The sequence below is a fragment of the Jaculus jaculus genome, chromosome 19, assembly GCF_020740685.1.
Source record: "Jaculus jaculus isolate mJacJac1 chromosome 19, mJacJac1.mat.Y.cur, whole genome shotgun sequence".
Lineage (NCBI taxonomy): Eukaryota > Metazoa > Chordata > Mammalia > Rodentia > Dipodidae > Jaculus > Jaculus jaculus.
The window spans coordinates 52019979-52043018 of NC_059120.1; the positions used below are offsets into that span (position 1 = coordinate 52019979).

Genomic DNA, 23040 nt, shown 5'->3' on the forward strand with positions numbered 1-23040 from the left:
AAGGGGTCCCACTGTTGCATCTCAAACACTGACACGGTGGAACAGAAGGAAGGGAAGGAGAGAAAAGCAAGAGGGTTGTACTGGCATCGGAAAACATCCCGTCGGAAGGGACGCCCGCACAGCCCGTCCTGGAATCGGATGGACGGGAGCCAGGCTCTGCCTCTCCAGCCACCAGCAGCCCAGGTCCATCGCCACGGAGCCAGGCCCTCTGGAGAGCCAGGCAGGTGGGGTATGAAGGCCAAAGACGACCTGTCAGACCAAGGCCGCAGTTCACACCCAGTCTCCCTAGCAAGACATGGTGGAAGAAGTCTTCCTCTCACAGTTCCTGTGTGAAACACTAAAAATGGTGTCACAGTTCTGTCAGCCCCAAGACGATGGAATCTGAGCAGGAAATAAGCCCCTTCCCAAATGAAAGCCAGTGTGCTCTCTCCTGTCTTCCCCACCGAGAGTCCCCCCGTTGCAGGGTGAGCAAATTGCATCCAGGTTTTGCTACGGCGCTGATGTTTTGTTTCTGGTTTTCGGAGGGGATGTGGGGGGGGGATTTGGCCATTAAAAAAGAACAAAGCAAAACCCTACCACACATAGGGCAAGAGAGAAGGAGAAGCACGCTTTACACAACAGCTATTTCAAAATTGTAATTTTTCAAAAACTATACAGAATGTGGAACGAAGGGGAAAAAATGTCTCCTGTGGGTTGCTTCGTCCTGCAGCTGCTCCTCATTAAAGCTCCTCTTGACTCCCTCTGGGCTAGTTTCCAGCAGAAAATTCTTTAAACAGAACTCAGCTTTCAACCCACTTTCTTCTTGCTCTGGGCCTCTCGGGCCCCAATCCACAGTGGCATCCTGCCCTTGCTGAGCTCTGGAGGGGGAGCTGTCGTTAAGGTACATGAGGTAAGCAGGGGAGAGCTGACAGCCCGCAAACCAAGCTAGGCATCAGTCCTCGGTAACAAGAAAGGCCCCCACACCGGTCTGCTCTTTCCTATAACCACATGCCAGCTAGATTTCCTGCCCCCGGGCCTGTTCCCACCTCCCTTGTTTGAGTAGATAAAAATAATTGCTAACAGCCAATGCTAGCAGTGCCCAGTGAAAGTTCCTATTTAACTTTCAATTCCCAAAGCTCAAGCTACGGATTTCTAGGTGCCCCAGAGCACAGAGTCCCGTGAAGACCTGACTACATTCAAGTGCCAGCCCACTGAGTAGCGTCCTTAGTGCCCCCTCCTCCCAAGGCTGCTGCCTCAGCTCTCTCTCTCTCTCACAAGAGTGGCAATTTTTAAATGCTGTAACTCTGTGCAAAGGTAACTAATGGGGTTATGCTAGTGACTGACCTTGTTTAAGAAAATGCAGGCTCCCAGCTACCCTCCTGGTGAAGAGGAGATAGGACGCCCTCATGCCCACTCTCTACTCACCAGCCCCTCGGAGATAAGAAAGGAAAAAGGAAAAGTAAACTGTAGCTTATTCAGCAAAAAGGGAAAAGAAAAATCTTTGGTGTACAGAGTAGGACCCGGAACAGGCTGTCCACAGTGAAGCACACTTTCCAGGACCTGGTGAGACTGATGTAAAGGAAGCAGAGATAAGCATGCATTCATACCACCACCACCCGATATCTTTTTCCATCACACACACACACACACACACACACACACACATATACACACACACACACACACATTCATATCACCCCCACCCAAACACACACAAGCATACATTCACACCACCGCCACCTGAACACACACACACAAGCATACATTCACACCACTCCCACCTGAACACACACACAGAAGTGTACATTCATACCACCACCTACCCCAAAACACACACATACCCCCCAAGTTTACATCATAACTAATGCACAAAGACTACCAAACACTTCAGAAGAGGCTTTTTTTCCTATATAAATTTGCTTCCTGAACAGCCTTTCCTGCTGAAGCATTTCAGAAAATGTTAATCTTGATTCTCTCATTAGCTGATTGCTTCCAAATTAAAACTTTCCCACAGGAAAAGGCCCGCACAGGGTCCGTGAGTCTAGAAGTGGTCCTCTGGAGCTCACCTCACTTGGTTTGCATGTGTTCACCCCTCATCTGACTAGCAGTATGCACACGGATCCTGATCCACCCAAACTAAAGAGAAGCTGAATTGACATGGGCCTGGAAGCTTCCAGTCCCAGCATCGTTTGTTCCTCGCTGCAGCATGGAGCCTCCCAAGCCATGCTGTATTCATACAAGAACCTGCCAGCCATCCACAGCCAGGGCTGGCTCGTCAGAGCCCGAAGGCTGAGCTGGGTGCTCTTTCAGTGTCTCTTGAAATTTGGGGCAGGCTCCACAGAGGACTGAGACATGGGTGCCACCTAACAGAAGGTAGTCTTCCCCAGCACAGTCAGTTCTTTGCCATACTCACTGCCCTGAGCCCTGAGAAAATATCTGTGTTGATTAAATCATGACAGACACACCCTAGTGAGCTGAGTTTACAGAAAGTACCCTTCACAGTCACAGACAAAACTAAGTGAGTCAAGATGGTTGTTCCCGAGCCTTGGGAAAGGGCCCGGCATCCCGATGAATGACTATACAGCACCAGACAGCGCGTGTCGATTCGAACACGTACATGCCGCCGTCAAGATGAATATGAAGGAGTAGTTACAATCCTCTCTGCAGATCCAGCAATCACACTGGAGACTGTGTGGGCTACACAAGCACTGTCCTACCGAGCGACATCGCCACCCTAAGGTGATTCCTGACTTCTTAATGGATTGTGGTCCAATGCACTGTATTCAGACAACAAACAGAAGAGCTGTCTCGAGACCATCCCTTCTTCGTGCACGCTACTTTCGCTGGGGTCCACTTCATCCCACTTGTAGAACGGGCTGCAGTCGCCACTCCTCACCTCCAGACTTTTTTTTTTTTTTTTGGTTTTTCAAGGTAGGGTCTCACTCTAGCCCAGGCTGACCGGGAATCCTGGAATTCACTATGGAGTCTCAGGCTGACCTTGAACTCACGGCGATCCTCCCTCTGCCTCCCAAGTGCTGGGATTAAAGGCGTGCGCCACCACGCCCGGCCTTCTCCAGATGCTTCTGCGCTCCTCACCTCCAGACCTTCATGCCCTCCAGCCGCGAAGCCCCACCGTAACCCTCTTGTCACAGTGGAGCCCTAAAACTCCCTCAGGCCCCGTTTACACGTTCCTTTCTGCTGAGCAGAGCGGCTCCCACGACCCATAATCACACTTGGGAGGCTGAGGCAGTGAGACCTTGAAGAGAGAGGATATGAGAGAGGACAGGAAGGGAGAGAAGGAGAACACAGAAGAGAAGGCAAAGGAGGAGAGGGGAGGGGAGAAGAGAGGACAGAGAACAAGAACAGAAGGGAAGGGAGCCCCATTTTATGTTACATAAGCCTGACGTATCATATCACTCATTAACCTTCACCATGATTATGTGTATCTCTAACAGACAAGTGTTATTCGGTGCTATACCCCCTGTGAGTGCCCAACACAGTGACTGGCATACGGACATCATCCAACTGTTCAGTGCTCACGTTCTTACAGACAACAAAGGACAAAAATGCAAGAATCCATGGAATCTTTACCTTAAAAAGACTCTAATTACTACAGTAGGCAGCATTATGTTGCTGGGATGGACATCCAACCAAACAGCTTTATGAAAGGAAGGGATTTACTTCAAGCTTTCGACCCAGGGGATGGTCCATCAGTGGCAGAAGAGCTGGCTCTCATGCATAAATCCAAGCAGAGAGAGAAACCACCACCAGCCAGCAACACCAAAAAGCAGCAGCAGGGACCCTGCCCAGAGCTTGGACCCCTCTGCACACCTTTGGGCTGGAATTCAGATCTGCCCCAGTAATACAGCCCTCCAGCAACCTGCCAGCAACTTAAGCAGAAAGTTTAACCTGAATTTAAAAAAAAGTACCTGATGTTATGGGGGGGCATACATTCAAACTACAACACTCTGCCCCTGGCATCCACAGACTCACAATCGCTTCACATTGTAAACTGTACTCAGTCAAAATTCAAAGGTCTTACCAAAATATATGAAAACAACATATAATGGCACAGATTAAACATTTCCATTGCTATAAGGCATAACAAGGGCAGACAGGATCAATGCAAAATCAATAACCATCAGATAAACATCATGAAACATCTGCAATTCAAGTCCAGTATCCATAACCAGTGATGACAGTCTCTGGATTTTCAATTTCTATCCCTCCAGCTGGGCTGAGTAGCCAGGGAAAACTTCCATCCGAGCCAGCAGCACTCCATAGCAGCTTTTGCATAGTCCTGGTATATACAAAACATCTTCAGGTCTCCACTGAGAACAAGTCACATTACAATGGCCTCATTAGCCTCCCTCCAGTAAGGGGCACCATCCTGCCCTTTACTGTTGCGGCATCTCAGCAGTGGCTCGTGGAAACGTGTGCACCTCATTACCCACTTCCATGCTTGTTTTGTTTGGTTTTCCAAGACAGAATCTCACTATAGTCCAGGCTGACCTGGAATTCACTACGTAGCCTCAGGGTGGCCTCAAACTTACAGTGATTCTCCTACCTTGACCTCCTGAGTGCCCGGCAATAAAACCAATACCAGCTGTGCAAGGACAGAGCCATTTTGTTGATTCATCCATGGAGGACATAAATTGTGACCTTGAAGAGCAGGTTTCTTCCTTTCAGTCACCTCCTTCCAAAAGAGTTTTCATTCCTACCATTCAGTTTTTCCTGGGTAGAATTTACCCCCAGCATCTTTTCCATTGTTTTAATGTAAAGCAGTTAATGGTAATCTGCTTGATAAAAGCAGCTTTAGTAATGTGAAACCTGTCTCTGTGTTAGTAACCTTAAGCTTCCTTGAATTTTAACCTTAAATTATACTTATTTCAGTTGTGTATCTTCCTCCAAGCACACCAGTCCACAGTTTTAAATTCAACCTTGATCAAACTCGTAGGGTTTGGGCAGCCGAACACAGCCAAGCCCTTATGTCAGTAGCCTAGTCCCATCAAAATTCTCTGCTGTCTTTCCTTCCCCTTTGAAAGTTAGTAAGACTAAACAATTATCTTTGCACTCACCAAAATAGCCTATAAAATTTGGCCTGCCAAACTGTGACGCTTTTGCAGTCACAAGTACCAAGTCCTGCCCTATTTCTCCAACATGAAAGTTCCAGAAGAGCAAAATCCACATGGTCAGATTCCTCTCAGCAAGACCCCACTTCTGGTACCAAATTCTGTAGTACACAGCTTCGCAATGCTGGGATGAGCATACAACCAAAGAAGGTGGCTCCCATTCATAAATCTAAGCAGAGAGAAAAGCCACCAGCAGCCAGCAAACACCAAGAAGCAGCAATCAGGAATCCTGCCAGAGTTCAAACCTCTCTGCATGCCTTTGGGCTGGAAGTCAGATCCACCCCAGTGAAATGCCCCTCTAATAGGTTGTTGGGGACTTAAGCATGAAGTTTAACCTTAATTAAAAAAAGAAAAACCTGAGGGCTGGAGAGATGGCTTAGCGGTTAAGCACTTGCCTGTGAAGCCTAAGGACCCCAGTTCAAGGCTCGGTTCCCCAGGTCCCACATTCGCCAGATGCACAAGGTGGCACATGCATCTGGAGTTCGTTTGCAGAGGCTAGAAGCCCTGGTGCGCCCATTCTCTCTCTCTCCCTCTGTCTTTCTCTCTGTGTCTGTCGCTCTCAAATAAATAAATAAATAAATAATTGAAAGTGAAAAACTTAAAAAAAAAGAAAAAGAAAAAGAAAAACCTGAGATGCTGGAGAGATGGCTGAGCAGTTAAGGCACTTGCCTATGAAGCCTAAGGATCCAGGTTCGAGTCTCCAGGTCCCATGTAAGGCAGATGCACATGGTGGTACATGCATCTGGAGTTTCTTTGCAGTGGCTAGAGGCCCTGACACAACCATTCCACCACCCTCTAATAAATCAATAAAAATAAATCTTAAAAAAATACCTGAGGCTATGAGGGAAATATATAACTACCACAATTACATTTAAAGTTTAAGAGTAACTAAGTTGAGCTATTTACTCAAAGGATTTTTATACTAAGATTCCTGATACAAGAAGTACTTCTTAACCTTCACTCAACACTAAATCATTCAAAGTGGGCCAATCTTATACGGAATATATGTTTGTTTTTTGTGGTAGCGTCTCACTGTAGCCTAGGTTGACCTGGAATTCACTATGCAGTCTAGGCTGGCCTCGAACTCACAGTGATCCTCCTATCTCTGCCTCCTGAGTCCTAGGATTGAAGGCATGCACCATCACACCCGGTTGCAATACATTTTTTAAAAATATTTTTATGTTTTAAATATTTTATTTATTGATTTCAGAGAGAGAGAGAGGAGGGAGATAGAGAGAGAATGGGCACACCATGACCTCTAGCCACTGCAAATGAACTTGACATGCATGTGCCACCTTGCGCATCTGGCTTTACATGGGTATTGGGGAACTGAATCTGGGTCCTCGGGCTTTTCAGGCAAGCACCTTAGCCACTAGGCCATCTCTCCAGCCCCTGGAATATATTTTTAAAATTTTTATTAATTTGTAAGGGGAGAGAGAGAGAGAGAGAATATTAGTGAATGAGCATGGGTGTGCCAGGGCCTCTTGCCACTGCAAATAAACCCCAGATGCACACCCCACTGTGCATTTCTTTTTATGTGGTAAGTAAGGAACTGGACCCATGCCATCAGTCTTTGGAAGCAAACATCTTTAACTGCTGAGCCATCTCCCCACCCTGATATATATTTTTATATCACACTTTCTTCAAAAATATGAAGTTAGCCAACACACATACAGACAGAAACACAGGACTCTAGCACAAAAACTTGCACACAGTCTTCTTTACAGTTTTATCTTTGAAAAAAAAGTGTTGTTGTTTTTTTTTGTTTTGTTTTTGTTTTTTCAAGGTAGGGTCTCATTCTAGCCCAGGCTGACCTGGAATTCACTATGGAGTATCAGGGTGGCTTCAAACTCACGGCAATCCTCCTACCTCTGCCTCCCAAGGGCTGGGATTAAAGGCGTGCACCACCACACCCAGCTATGTTGTTATTTAATTGAGATAGAGACAAAGAAAAACAGGCAGATGGACACAGAGAGATAGATCATGAGTATGTGTGCATCAGGACCTCCTGCCACTGCAAACTCTAGACTCCACATTGCCTTTAAGTAGGTGATGCAGAACTGAACCCAGGCTGATGGCCAGCTATCCAGCCCCTGAACTTCTGTCTTTAGAATACACTGACAGCATGGGCAACCAGGGCCCTAGAGCCCTGAATGATGAAGCGTTCCAGAAAGTAGCCTATCGAGTAAGAACTGACAGTGAAAAATAAGTAAGACGTCTGGGAAGAAAACTAACCATGAGAACATGTCTCCCGTTTCCAAGTGAGTGGATGACCACCTTCAAAGTCCTAGAGTCAAAAAGTGCCTGAAAACAGACTCATACCAAAAGCTCAGGTTTGTTCTGAAAGGATTCCTAGTTCAACAGAAGTTGACCCAAATCACACCCAACCTAAAAACCTGTAATTATTCAAAACCTAAGAAGGTCCATGTCAGCCACTGCCCGTGTCTTTCCTTGTCTCCCCTGCAGTGCCCGTCACCCTCGCGAGGGCACCAGCAGTTGTGTTCTTATGAAAGTGAACTGTTGCACAACACGCTTTCCGCCAGCCCTTCACAGGAGCCATCAGGAAGCGGAGAACAGGCCAAGGAGAAGGAACAATGCGCACCGACTAGACGCGGGCGCTGAAAGGAATCTGGAGCTCAAAAGGGGCAGAAAGGCCTTGGCATCACCCCACCCGCACCCCTGCTGACACCCAAACAACTAGCCAACATGGCGGCCTGCTTTCTTCAGCACAAGATGGTGATAGACATTTCAGGCCCGAAGGAATCTGACTCGTTGGTAAGTTACAGAAGGCTACAGATGACCACCTGTCTGTAACAGACAACGGTCTCAGAAGAGAAGCACTAAATTTAAACCTAGCCTCATGTAGGACCTGGGCGCAGCGCTCTCTTCCACGCGTGCTCGCTGCACTCACGAATGCCTCCCTCGCAACCTCCGCAGCTCACGGTGCGGCCAGTCAGTCTACAGAGCTCGGGAAAGACTAGGTGACAGTCATCATTAGAGTAGGCTGCTGCGGAGACTCATCATGAGCTCTGAACACTGTCAGCCTCTGCCCAGAAGGAAATGAGTCACCTTTTCATTAGTAATCAAATTCTGACCATCTTTAAAGACTGACCCAGAAACTCAAGGGCACGAGCTTCGTGAGCATGAGGCCGGGAATCAGACACTACAAGTATCATACGCACACAGAGCTCTGAAAGAAAGGTTGAAGTCGAGGAGCTTTCTGAGGCACTTTACAGAATGACTGAGGTTTGGGAGGGGCAAGCTTCCCAAGTTTAGGGAATTCCTCAAGAAGATGAGTCTGACTTATGAAAGAACCAGATTTCAAAATCTTAAAGGGCCAGAGGCTGTGGTCTAGCAACTGCCAGATGTTTTCCACACAGAACAGGCAGACCTGGTTTATTCTGGATAATTGAGGGATTGGATATGCACTACATGATTACAAGAAACTAGTAGTGAAGGATATGAGCTAATACGGGGTAACCAAAGACTTGGCTAACCAGTAACTCTAGATGCTGAAGTGAACAGAATCTGACCAGCAGGAAACTGGACAGAAGACAGGTGACGGGGAGACACCTGAAGTTGCAGCTAAGAGAACATGCATGCGGCCTGTGAAAACAGCCCTCGCCGCCACTGGCTTTCAATCACTCCTATTCCAACTAGGTTTTTTCTTGGCTTAAGAGATTCTTGGACCTCATATCCTTGGAAAATGTGGCTACAAGCCTACCTGGTTCTGGTGGGGGCAACCTCACCAGTGTCAACAGCAAGGCCAGAAAGTGTGCGGGAGGAAAGGGGACTGTTCCCAGCTGCCCTGGCTTTGTGTGCACCGGTCTCTTCCCGGCCCCGTGCTAGGCGTGCCATCGCCAAGCGCCCAAGCGCAGACGAGCTAGCGGGCTGCCGCCACACTCAGCGCGCTGCCCCTGAGAGACCCCTGAGAGACCGGGCCGCTCCACCCGCGGCCTCACACCTCCAGCAGGGCAGCTAGAAAACACTGCTCGGACGAGGGCACGTTCTGGGCTTTTCTGTCTCTGCACAACACTCAGCACAGAGAAGCCCAAGAAGCCCGTGACTGACTTCCTCACCGAGGGACACCCACACCCCAGCCCTGTCTGCTAACGTGTGCGAGGCAAGGGACAGTCCTCAGAAGCCTTACCACCTTGCTGGGGCGATGGGACACACCCACTGAACAGAACAGTTCAAGAGAGAAACGCAGGCCGAGAACTGCGAAGACTCGGACACAGAACCACTGGGGAGCACAAGAATAAAACAGAGGGTTTTGGCATAAAACTTGTACTCTAGATAAAATTATGCTCTTATAAACCATCACTCACATTTATGTGAGAAAATAAATTAGACACAATGAGCCAGGCACAGTGGCGCAGGCCTTTAATCCCAGCACTTGGGCATTGGAGGAAGGAGGATCGCCGTGAGTTCAAGGCCACCCTGAGACTACATAGTGAATTCCAGGTCAGCCTGGGCTAGAGTGAGACCCTATCTTAACAACAAACAAACAAACAAAATTAGACACAATGTCCCAACGCTGTGTTTGCTGAGTAATAGCACCTACCACTGAAATCCTGTCTCCTTCTTTGCTTTCACTTTCTCTCCTAAAGCTCTTTTTATAAAGATCATCCAAGCATGTCCAGCCGTGGCTCAGGACAGCTATGACTGTGGCCTACACAAAGTCCTAAACTTACAACACTATGACATTGTTTTCTCGACCTCAATGATCTGGTTCTCAAGCGTGGATTTAGTAGTTGAGAACGCTGTGCCACAATGCCAAAAGGTTAGACACACCTGACCACGGAATATTTTGAACATTTTACACTTTTTCTTTTTCTTTTTCTCTCTCTTTCTCTCTTTCTTTCTTTCTTTCTGGCAGTGTCTTACTCAACCCCAAGCTGTTCAGGAACTTATTCCATAGCCCCAGGTTGACCTGAATTCACAGCAATTCTCCTACCTCAGCCTGCAGAGAGCTGGGAGTGAAGGCGTGCAGCCGTGAGTGATGTTTCAAGCAGAAACAACTGCATCAGAAGCAGAAGGCGGATGGCAGCACCTGAGAGTCTAAACCCATTTCTAGGTAGGTTACTATCACGGCGCCACCATCAACAGGAGCTAGAAAATTTAGGGAAACTCAAGAGAAATTTTAATTTACCAAAACCTGGAATGGATTCACGGTGAAACTCAAGTTAGACAAGTATACAAACATCATACTCTCCTCACACATGTGCACACGTATGTGCATGCGTGACACCCAACAGTGGGAGCGATACACAGCACATGTGCACACAGAGGCACACCCATATGTGGAGTATGCACCTGTGTGGCTTGGGCTAAGAGAGACACAGCGCGTGTGCACATGCGGGCACACTCATGAGGAGTGTGCACATGTAGGCCACAGGGTAGAAGAGACACATGCACATGTGCACACACACGGAGCATGCACATGCGTGACATGGGCCGGCAGAGACACCAAAGCTCATTCTGAGGCACGGCCATCACTGGGCACTGAGGAGAGGGACTTTTTATTAAAAACGCCCCTCACCCCCACATATTTATGCCGATTTAACAAAGAAAGCTTGGGCATTTTTAGATCATTACACTTTTACTACATTCTGATTAAGGACCAACATAAACAAAATTAAAGTGAAGAACTTAATTAAGCTTTTCTAGATCCTGGAAGTGGAATATTTCTCATTTTGCTTCCAGGGGAAGAGAGGGGAAAAGGAATCCCTACATGAAATGAATGGTGCTGACAAGCTACAACTGAACAGCCAGAAACTTCGCACCGGATTATGGTTAACCTGGAGACTGTTGAAAGAAGCCTAGCTAAACTCCAATCTATTCATGCCAGCTTTGTGGGCCAAAATTAATTGATTTAATTTACTGGCAGTTACCCAAGGTAGGCAGAGGATCCAATGAGCGCCTAAGAATTTGCTTCGACATCTCCACCGAACACGAAGCCTAAAGAGAGAAGAGGAGCTGAAAACAGCATGGGAACTCTGCTGCCAGTATTGACCAGTGCTGCTCAGGAGCCGCTGCAGAAGACCCCGCAAAGACCCTGCACATGAGTCACAGGACTTTAAAGGACACAGTGTTGATAAGACTTGGGAAGGACAGCACTGAAGAGTCCAGATCAGAAGTCCTAAACAAGGAAAGGCCTCACTGGACTTACACGGGCGCGCCTGTAACTCCCTGTGCAAACGCAAGGTGCTCTGCTAGACAACTGCTGACCTGGTGCCGGCAGCCGCCTGAGGCCGTGAACCTGACCTGCCTCAGTGTCACAGCTGCACCAAATCAGCTGGACTTGCTCATGCTCAGTCAGGAAATGGGGAAGTTTCGGGGTTTTTTACCTGCTTTTCTTTACTGACATTTCACAGATAGTAACTCCCACTCTGCTTTCGCCGCTTGCTTGCACTTATCTATAGTACGACAGAAACGCAAAGCAGTGCCAAGCCTGGCTCACACGCTCGGGCAGCCACAGGCTGGCACACGGTTCTAGCGCTATGTGAGGTGCCCAGACCTACCTAATGCCACGCTTCCTGCTTTCCTTTTTTTCCAGGAAGTATTTAAAGCAAGGATTTAATCATATTCTAATTTAAAAAGCAACTATTCATATCTTTTCAAATGTTCTACATTCCTTTACAGAAGGTCTTGTTTGAGTTACCATTTTAATATGAAATTCAGCCCCACTTATTCATAAGCAGACTGAGGTCGAGAATGAGAGGCCATTTTCTAGGAGCATACCTTGGGGTCAATACAAAGAATTATGAAAGACTGAGCAAATTATTTACTTCTCTGTGCTTCCATGTGCTAACTGGTAAGGCAGCAGGGAATCAACTCACCTACCTCACGTAAAGACTAGAACAATGCGCGTCCTAACCAGCACAGAGCCTGGTGCAGAACCCGGGCTCAGGACGGGCTAGCCAGCGTCGTAGTCGGAGCGCTAGCCAAGGCCCGCGCGCGCAGGAAGCGGACACACGCCATCTGACAACTCTACCGCATTCCCCACATGTCGCCCTGGGCTCCTGCAAGTGCCTCATCACCATCAGAGCCAGGCAAAAGAGAAGCTCTGCGGCACTGATCTCTTTATTTAGGATATTGACAATTTTCATCATTTGTGGATTAATTTAATTTTTTAAGCTATTCCATCAAGGGATCACTGATCATGACAACTGAGTTTTGTGCTGATGGCCTCCACCACCAGGGCCTTCCTGCCTTTACCCCAGGCCCAGCTCTGCCGACACCAGGTGCTCACCCTGACGAACACCACCTCAGCAGGACTCACTCTGAACCTGTTGTGGAAGCCCAGGCTAATGAATGTGAATACATGGCTCACCAGGAGGTGTGAAGTAAGATGATAATACCACTAACTTTAACGACTAACACCTGCTTAAGCGGTACATAAGGCGCATAGTGGCAGAATACAGTAAGTTAGTGTTGAGTTATTAAGCCTTGTATCACATTAAAAAATTACTCTGTGAGGGCAGGAGAGATGGCTTAGCAGTTAAGCGCTTGCCTGTGAAGCCTAAGGACCCCAGTTCGAGGCTCGTTTCCCCAGGAACCACATCAGCCAGATGCACAAGGGGGCGCACGCATCTGGAGTTCATTTGCAGTGGCTGAGGCCCTAGTGAAACCATTCTCTCGCTCCCTCCCTCCCTCCCTCTCTCTCTTTCTCTCTGTAACTCTCAAATAACTAAACAAAAACAAAAAATAAAAATAAAAAATAAAAGCACCAAAAAAAAATTACTCTGTGAAAGAAATTTAATGAACCAAAAACAGAAGTCTTAATGTTATGTTCAAAACAGGCTAAAAAGCAGCTAAGGTGCATGCCTGGGAGGCCTAAGGACCCACGTTTGATTCTCCAGGTCCCACGTAAGCCAGAGGCACACGGTGGCGCACGCGTGGGGAGTGCGTTTGCAGTGGCTGGCGGCCCTGGTGCGCCCATTCTCATCCTCTCTCCCTCTCTGTCTCTAATAAATAGAAATAAATCTTAAAAAGAAAAAGATGCTGAAAAGAAAAAATAGGCAAGGGCTCGGGTGATGAAGGAAGGCCCGCAGTGCAAGCTGAGGCCCTAAGCTCAGCTCCAGCACGCACAGAAATGCCAGGCGTGGCGATGTGGCTGTACGAGTCCCAGCACGCACAAGGCTGAGACAGGCGGGTCCCCGGGGCCAGCAGGCCAGCCAGACTGAGCAGCAAGTTCTCATGAAAGACTCCCTCATGGTGATCAAGGCAGACGGACTACACTGACATCTGGCCTCCACACACACGCACACACAAATGCGTGTATACCTACACACACATAAACACACACGCACGTACGCACACACACCACACACACATGGACATGCCAAAAAGTAAGGACTACAGAAAAGATGGAGGACTATCAAAGAAAAGCTAGGCTTCTGCCATTACCTTCCAGAAAACTTATACGTAAGATGATGCTTTGCCAGCGGGGCCATCACCCAGGCTGTCAGGCTGAGCGGAAAGGAAAGAGAAAGGAGTACATGGTGGGCACTTCCCCTCTGCGCTTCTGTGACCAGACGCCACCCTGAACAGCAGTGAGTGTCCTAGCAAGTGAAAGGGGCAAACGTTGAGTCAGCCATGACTTCAGAGAATTCCTTTTCTGGGAGACGTCACCACCGCACAAGCATTGGGGCCATGCCATCTGCCACAGCCTGTGCCTCCGCTCTGCACGGTGACAACGTGTCAAGAGGACAATGGAGACCGCAGGCCTGGTTCTCTTGGAAGGATCTGGGGCGCCTAAAACCAACATCACTCTTAATCTTGGCAAGGAAAATTCTTAGCTGTCAATGCTTAATGGATATTACAGCTAACAGAAGACCAAGTTTGGATAAAACGTGACACATGCTGGTATTTTATGGCATTTTGAAATCATGTCAAAATGTGTTTTAAGGCCTGGTGGGATGGCTTAGCAGTTAAGGCATTTACCCACAAAGCCAAAGGACCCAGGTTCAACTCCCCAGGACCCTTGTTAGCCAGATGCACAAGGGGGCACACACAGCTGGAATTCATTTGCAGCAGCTGGAGGCCTTGGTGCACCCATTCTCTCTCTCTCTGCCTCTTTTTCTCAAATAAATAAATAATTTTTAAAATGTGCTTCAAAATGGCATTTTTAGACAGACACAAAGTTCCTCGAGGGCAAGAGAACATCCACAAGAGTCTCTGCAGCTTTGTGATTTTTCGTGTTACTTTGCCATGTCACCACACCATGCTGAATACCTCAGCATGACAGGTAGGAAATGGAATAATTCCAAGTTTTTAAATTTTTTTTTTATTTTTTATAATTGACAACTTCCATGATTGTAGACAATATGCCATGGCAATTCCCTCCCTCCCCCCACTTTCCCCTTTGAAACTCTACTCTCCATCATATCCCCTCCCCTCTCAATCGGTCTCTCTTTTATTTTGATGTCATCATCTTTTCCTCCTATTTTCTTTTTTTTTATTTCTATTTATTTATTTGAGAACGACAGAGAGAGGAAGAGACAGAGAGAGAGAGAGAATGGGTGCGCCAGGGCTTCCAACCACTGCAAACTATATAACTCATGACTCCACCCACACCTAGCAGCCTGGTAAGCATGAGCTCCTCGTGAATTTTAATCAAAATGGGATTTGAGGTGGTTTATACTAGAAGCTGGAACAAACAACTTGAAGTGATTAATTACACCCAGACTTAATTAATGCATTCACCACTCCCAGTAGGACAGGAGAGTGAAGAGTTGTAACTTCCTGCAGTACTGGGATAGGACAGCAACAGCAGCAGCGGTGGCTGGTTCTGCGCGAGATTACACGGACTCCCCTTGCCCAGCACCAGACTGGCAGGGCCCTTGCGCTTCCCACACAGAGAAAACGCAGTTGAGCTATGTGGTACAAAACCAGTCTCTGAAAGTGCTTCTCCTCATCTGTCAATGCGATCTTCTCAAAGGTTTCATAATTTCTATAAACAATCATTAGATTTTAGCTGAAGCAGTAGCATAATGCCATTTTAATAGGTAGTCAGACAGAGTCTGCTTTAAAACATTTTCCACCAATTCTCACCCCACCCCCAACCGCCACAAAAGGAACCTGGCTTCAACTTTCTTTTCTTAATCCACTAAGCAATCTCAGGAATAAAAAGACAATCACGTGCCTTACATGCCTTATATAATTTTTCTAAACCTTCTAAGTGTTATAATGTTTGTTTAGATTTTGTGAAAATATTGACTGAACAAAGTGGACCTTCTTTCCCAGAGGGGGTGGGGGAGGGAGAGAAGCAGCTGGAGGCAGGGCGGTCTTGGGAAGCAGTCAAGTGCCCCGCTAGGGAGGACTGCCTTCTGCGGCTAGGGAGGACCGCCTTCAGCCACCGTGCGCTTGCTTTCCCTGTCTCCACCTTCGCTACCCCTCCAATTTCTGGAGAGCAGGTATTAGCGCTCTCTTTCTACAAGTTTTGTTGTTCATACTGGTCCACTAAAAGGATGGCTTAGCCAATGTTTTTTTTTTCTTTTACTATCCCTTTCCCAGCAGGGTTGAGGGACCTCGGAGGATCCATCCAGAACTACAGCCACAAGCAAGCCACCCCGCGACAGCCGGCAAACACCCGGGACGGCAGCGTCAGAGCTTCTTCCAGAAACTGGGGGCGATGTGACACCCGACCTTGCTTAGAGAGTGTGAGACCAGCAACTCTGCAAACGGCTTCCTCCCTGATGTGATCCTCAGTGTCCTCTCCCGGTAAGTGTTCAGAGTTTGTTCGCACAGAAACCTGTCTCCATGTCAGACCATAAATATATAGGCCAACATTTGGAACCTCTGTGAAATTTTACCTACTTAAGAAAACAAGTCAAATTATGCCCAAGTAACTTGCCTCTCTATATGAAGGAACCAGGGCAAATGCTATGTGAAGCAAATAAGAACTCTCAAAGGGGAGAACCAATGTCTTTTAAGACAAGAGGGGCTCTTACCTGCCTCTACACCTGAAAGATGCTAAGTACTAGACGCTCTTTAATTCAAGGACCTCATTGGGCAACTACCTCCTCCACAGTGAAGCATTCCTCTGAGAGGGAGGAGGCAGGCTCATAAGATTAACCTTAACAAAAGCTCAGGAAGAACACTGAAGCTACAAAATTCACTGGGCCCATCCCCAGGAGTGGTCGTTTGAATGTGTGTCCCCCATAGACTCAGGTGTTTTATTAAAGCTGTAACTTAGGTCTCCAGGGGCCTGGCTGGAGGAGCTGTCACTGGGGGCGGATCTGAATCCCAGCAGAAAGGTATGCAGAAAGGTTTGACCTCTGCCTGGGGCCCTTTCTGGTGTTTGCTGGCAAGTGGTGATTTCTCTGCTTGGCTTTATAAATGGGAGCCAGCAAATTCTGTCATTATGAAACTGCCCCTGGATCTGGAAGCTTGAAATAAACCCCTTCTCCCAAAAGCTATGTCTGTCTGGATGCTCACCCCGGCAGCATGGAGCTGTCTACAGCACCAAGGTTGTGAAAACAATGAGATGCTTAGGGAAGCTGTCTGCAAACTGGACAGGGCTCCAAGCCGCAGCTTTCAGGAGCTCACTCATGCTGGGGCAGGAGTTCTGGTGTTGCAGCTGCCTGGGAGTCACCCGTGCTCCTGTGAATGACCCCAGCAAACTCTGGTTCACCAAGCTGGTCCTGGATGGAATCGTCTCTCTGCTTTGCCATGGGTGTCCTGCATGGGGTGAGCGGACATTTGCGTTCCTCTTCCCTAAGCCGTGCTAGACATTAGCTACGCACAGGTGCCAGGCAAGGGCCTCCCAGGGCACCAAGAGGAAAGCCTAGCAGCAGGCCGTCATAGTGTCCAGGGTACCACGGCCACAAGAGAACTGAGCACAGAGTAAAGCCAGCCTCCGGGCACCAGATGCAGAGACAAATAAGGTTTGGGTGGCCAATTCTAAGGGACTAACTTCCCTCTCTTACCATCTCCAGTTTTATTTTCACTTACAGAGGAGAATGTACCACATGGGGTTTGTTTTTCAGCTAGAAATCCAAGAGAGTAGCCCATAGTCAATTATATAATATCTTTCGTTTCCACTGTTATCTCAAGTCCAATCCAAACAAGCTATTGTTAAGCTGCGCTGTCATCACAGCTTAAAATATCTTCACTGTGTGGAAGAAAATTGTTTCTGACTTGGAAAAAAATCTTGTTTGTGACATTAAGGAACATGAGATACTAGAGTCAGAATGTACTCTATTGGGAAAAAAAAGGTCATAATAATTTTAAAAAAGGAAGAGAAGTTTCATATCATCAACTTTTTCCTGAAATGAATAGAATGGGTATAGATTATCAGAACATGTAACAGACTAAAACTATGATCTGTAAGAAATCTGGACAAGGTATTTATGCAATTACTCACAGCCTTCCTCCAGTGTGGCTGGACTAGATGGATGTTTTCAGAAAGGAAGAGAGATCCTCTTGGGTCAAGAAGCACTTTGTCTTTCCCATCCAGTCCCTTCTTCCTCCGTGCCCTTTCAGCTTTGCGTGACACACCCTCGGGCCTGTCTCACAGCCCGCTCCACACACTCATGTACACTTCTGCGCTCACGGTCTCACTTCAGAAGTGGACTTTTTACACTAGGGGGAAAGTGTCACGTGGCTGTAATAGTCACTTGTACAGAGTAGAATCAAAGTTAGTATCTATTTGGTTTACCTCAAATACATGGTCATAGCTAATATCTGAAGGAAGGAGAGATTCTAAGGCCATGTCTTAAACTGAAAAGTGTAAGAGAAGTGTACTCAATATGTATCAACTAGCCACTCATGGCAAAGTCTTTCATTATAAACAGAATGGTAAGAAGTTCTTGGCAACTATTTATCTGATACTCACACATCCTTCTATTCTCACTACCCACAAAAACTGTATTGGAGAAGTTTGAGAACCAGTGACATTTCACAGAAGTATTAGAAATCAACAATAGGGCTGGAGGAATGGCTTAGCAGTTAAGGCACTTCCCTGCAAAGCCAAAGGACCCAGGTTTGATTCCCCAGGACCCACATAAGCCAGATGCACAAGGTGGCGCATGCATCTAGAGTTTGTTTGCAGTGCTGGAGGCCCTGGTGTGCCCATTCTCTATCTGTCTCTGTCCATGTGTCTCTGTCTGTCTCTCTCTCTCTCTCAAATAAATAAATACATAAAATTTAAAAAAGAAATCAACAATAGGATACAACCAAATTTTGCCCAATGTCCTATTATAACAGAAGAAAATATATGAAGGGGAAAACTTACTTGCAATAGTCTGTGCCATTGTGGTAGGTAACACAGGTTCCTCTATTTAAACAAGGCTCTTGATGATCCCGACATTGCAATGCTAAATATGAAAAAAAAAAAACCAAGAAATTAGAAATAAAACCAATCATAACTTTCAAACTCCAAAGTGAGATCCAAGTACAAATCCATCCCCCTATTAAATTTAATCTGGGGCCGGGCATGGTGGCGCACGCCTTTAATCCCAGCACTCAGGAGACAGAGGTAGAAGGATCTCCGAGAGTTCGAGGCCACCCTGAGACTCCATAGTGAATTCCAGGTCAGCCTGGGCTAGAGTGAGACCCTACCTTGAAAAAAGAAAAAAAATCAGCTGAGAGAGGAGAAAGTCTACCCAGCCTGCCATGCTCTTGCTCTTAAGAGTTGGTATTTTCGGGGTAGAGAGATGGCTTAGCGGTTAAGCGCTTGCCTGTGAAGCCTGAGGACCCCAGTTCGAGGCTCTATTCCCCAGGACCCACATTACCCAGATGCACAAGGGGGCACATGCATCTGGAGTTTGTTTACAGTGGCTGGAGGCCCTGGCGTGCCCATTTTGTCTCTCTATTTCACTCTCTCTTTCTCTCTGCCTCTTTATCTTTCTCTCTCAAATGAATAAATAAAAATTGAATAAAAAATTTAAAAAAAAAAAGAGCTGGTATTTTCATCACCAAAATATACTCCGGGAATCCTAGCAACTATTGAAAAGGCAAGACAGAAACCTTGTCTATAGTCAAAATCAAAACTGAAGTTCAGAAGCTCCTAGAGACAGGGTGTCCATCCTAGCACGGTCATGTACACAGATCGGAGAGGAAACAGAGTTCCCTCGGGGTCTCCCCAGCACACTAGGCGATGTATCACCATGTGGTATCAGGTGCTCCAGGTTTGTCCACCCCAGGCACCAAAACCTGTTTTTTTTCACCTAGGGCCCAGGCACAAGCCAGACATCAGAGCCACTCCTCTTTGACCGTTCTGTGAAAGGGCCCTTGTTTGTTCAGTGTGGTACCAAATGGTGGAACTGCTGGGTGTGATGGCTCATCTTCCTTGCCAACCTGACTGGATTTAGAATCGCTTAGAAGAGACACCTCTAAGAACATCTATGAGGATGCTTCTAGAAGGCCTCGCTGGGAAGCAAAGACCCACCCTCAGGATGGGCCCCACCAGCCGCGGACTGGGTGCGCAGACTGAGCAGGCCGCCAGAGCGCATAAGGCCCTTGCCGGGCATTTCCCTGTGGCTCAGGCCGAACCTGGCGGGCCTGGGGCCGCTGGTGTGGGCTCTAGACGCCCTGGGTCTCTCCTGCTGCTCTGCCGCGCTGACGATTTCTTACACACCCCACTTTTCGGTAGAGCGTATTTTGCTGGGTGCACGTTCGGCTCGTTCTCCCCCAGGCTGCTTCGGTGTGCGTCCCATGGCACCATCTTAACCGCAAGTCCCCAGTTCACACTCCCGCTGTTGCACTTCCCCCAGTTCACACTCCCGCTGTTGCACTTCCCATCACGGTGAACAGACTGTGCCCTCAAAGTGAGCCAAATGAACCCTTCTTTCCTGAATTTTTTTTCTTTCTTTCTTTCAGATACTCTGTCACAGCAATGAGAAAAGTAATGTGGCCATAGAGATTTCATCTCATCCTTTCAATAATACTGCATGGGGCATCCAGAGGTCGCAGCGAGCTTAATACTGAAGTGGACTTATTATGACACACCCAGCAAGGCTCAGGATCACTGTGGAAGAGGGAGAGGACAGACTGCAAGAGCCACAGGGTGGGAAGGCGTAGCCCGAGGCATCATTCCCCTGACATACAAGAGAGACTAGACTGACTCATTCATACCCCATGGTGAGTACCAGTTGTCCCAGTGAGGAGGCCCTCCATGGAATGGAGGTCAGGGAAAGAAGATTATAAGAGTAACATGAGGAGAATGTGACCAAGATGCAAGCTGCTCATACATACATACTGCTTAATAAACTAGTACCATCATAACAGCAGCTAACCTACAGTAATTAACTGTCAGGTACTGGCGCCTAATCACTCTGCACAGATAAATTAAGTCGTCACAACATCCCAAAAAAGCAGTTCATTTCATCATGCCCATTTCACAGGTGAGGGAACAAAGCGGTAAGTGGCCTGGCAATTGTCACACCAGTGAGGTAGACCCCCTCGCCACAGAGAGATGGCAGGGCAGATGCGATCATGTCCACGCAGCAGAAACTCAAGACCAGGACGGTTGAGCGGCTTGCTCCTGCACAGCACACCGTCGCCAGCGGCAGCACGGAACCCAGGACTCAAGGCTCTAATCCAAACCATGTCCCTGGCAGCTGCTGGGTTCACTCCTGCAGCATCCAGGCTGCAGGCTGAACGGGCAGGTTAGGAAGAGGGTGGTCTTCCTGTCCATATCCCATTCCCTGTAGGGCTCCTGTGATCCCTCTTCCCACACTGATAAGCCCAATGCAGATCCTAGAATTGAAACAGTCGCTGTCGGGTTATTTCCTCCATACTAAAGTTCCCAAACTGATTTGCAATCTCTTTAGGCATTTTTATTAGTTTCAATGGGGGTTCCGTGGCTCCTCTAGATTTTCTTCCCCACGTCCCTTCAGGAAGAAGGAACACCTCAGTAGGAGGAGGTGTGTTCTGAAGCACAAGGCAAGTACCAGCTCACCCACGGGAGGCACAATGCAGTGAGGACATCACAGCCCCCAAACTGCCCCCTGCAGTGGGGAAGTAACCACAGGCAAGGCACAAACTCACAGGGCTCAATTCTCCACCAGCAAACAAATAGGGGGTGGATTAGATGCTTCTGACCAACAGCGACATTCTGCTTATTAAGACACATACAAGCAGGAGCTGGAGATGGCTTCCCAGTTAAGGCCCTTGCTGTGAAGCATAAGGACCCAGGTTTGGTTCCCCAGGACCCACGTTAGCCAGATGCACACAAGGGCACATGCATCTGGAGTTCGTTTGCAGTGGCTAGAGGCCCTGGCGCGCCCATTCTCTCCTCTCTCTCTCTCTGCCTCTTCTCTCCCCCACCTCTCAAATATATTTTTTAGAAAGTACACAGAAGCGGCTGCATACCTGGAGAAATGTATCTAAGAGAGCAGAAGGGCCCAGCTGCCCATGACTCAGAAAACCACGTGTGAAAGGAAAAAAAGAAAATCATAACCCGTTCCTATTAAGTATCCTGGCAAACCATTACAGTGTCAGGTTCAGAGAGTACAAACAACATCAAGTCAATATGTAGCAATCAACCTAGAAAGTGACTTTACAGCCCAGCCTTGCAAGGCAACCCAACTCTATAACCAAAAAAGAGGCCGGCTGGGCAGGCTAATAATCAATGCTACTCATCAATTTTGTGAGGTCATGCCACCTTGAACCTGTAACATTTACTGAGCCACGGTTCTCAAACTTCAGTGTATGTACCAGTCACCTGGAGAGTTTATGAAAACAGGGCTGGGCCCACCACCCACGCTTTCTGGTGGAGCTAAGCTAGAGGGGGGCTGACAGCCTACAGCCCCAACGAGTTCCTGGGCAACTCTCAGGACGCAGGGTGAGGAAACCGCACCCTGAAAATTCACTACGACATGAGTGTCCACCATAAGAGCTCTAAACCATTTACCCACAAAGACCTTGGATGATCTAGGTGGAGCAGTAGACAGCCAAAACAAAAGAAAAAATATGCTAAAACTCATGACTTACTACGGGGCTATCTCTTAGTAACTACAGATACTACTTGCCATATGAAGAGAAGTTAAAGGGCCAGTCGTGGTGACACACACCTTTAATCCCTGCACTCGGGAGGCAGAGGAAGGAGAAGCGCTGTGAGTTCAAGACCACCCTGAGACTCTATAGTGGATTCCAGGTCAGCCTGAGCTAGAGTGAAACGCTACCTCAAAAAAAAAAAAAAAAAAAAAGGAGAGAGAGAGAGAAGTTAAAACTGATCAATCAAAACTAAGGAGGTACGATTGGGAAAAAGCTCATCCTAAATTTTTTTTCTCAATGTTAAACACTAGAATTTAGGAATTTAAATGCAAATGTAAGGCAGCTTCACATTTGTAGGGTGAGAGCAAAATGCTAAATCAAACCATAGAGAACTGAAGCTTTCATGAACTAAGACTTTTCACCAAACTTTCTTCTCAAGCCAGAGTGAGGTCCGTCAGTACCACCTGCACCTCAGTGGCACACACACTTGGAAGAGGGAGGGAGGATCAGCCTGGGCCCGGCGCACAGATGGCATGCAAATTCAAGACGCATACCATGGGTTTTTGTTGTTGTTGTTTTTGGCTTTTGGAGACAGAGTCTCACTCTAGCCAAGGCTGACCTGGAATTCACTACAGAGCTTCAGGCTGGCCTCGAATTCGCAGTGATCCTCCTACCTCTGCCTCTGCAGTGCTGGGATTAAAGGCGTGCGCCACCACGCCCGGCTCATACCATGTTTTTAAAAAGGGAGGGGGGCTGGAGAGGTGGCTTAGTGGTTAAGGAGTTTGCCTGTAAAGCCCAAGGACCTCGATTTGATTCTCCAAGACCCATGTAAGCCAGATGCACAAGGTGGCACAAGCATCTGAAACTCGTTTGCAGTGACTGGAGGCCTTGGTGTGCCCATTCTCTCTTGCACACTCACACTCTCTCTCTGTCTCTCTCTGCCTCTTTCTCTCTCTAAATAAGTAAAAATAATTAAAAAAGG

The 23040-nt window shown here is 47.6% G+C and overlaps 1 protein-coding gene across 1 annotated transcript in view; it reads right to left on the bottom strand.

Moving 5' to 3' along the window:
• The window catches only part of Notch2 (notch receptor 2), a 142168-nt gene that overhangs the window by 83928 nt on the left and 35200 nt on the right, over positions 1-23040 (bottom strand). The window contains exon 2 of the mRNA XM_045138510.1: positions 18355-18436. Coding sequence (XP_044994445.1) covers positions 18355-18436 — 82 coding nt within the window. The remainder of the gene's footprint in view (positions 1-18354; positions 18437-23040) is intronic.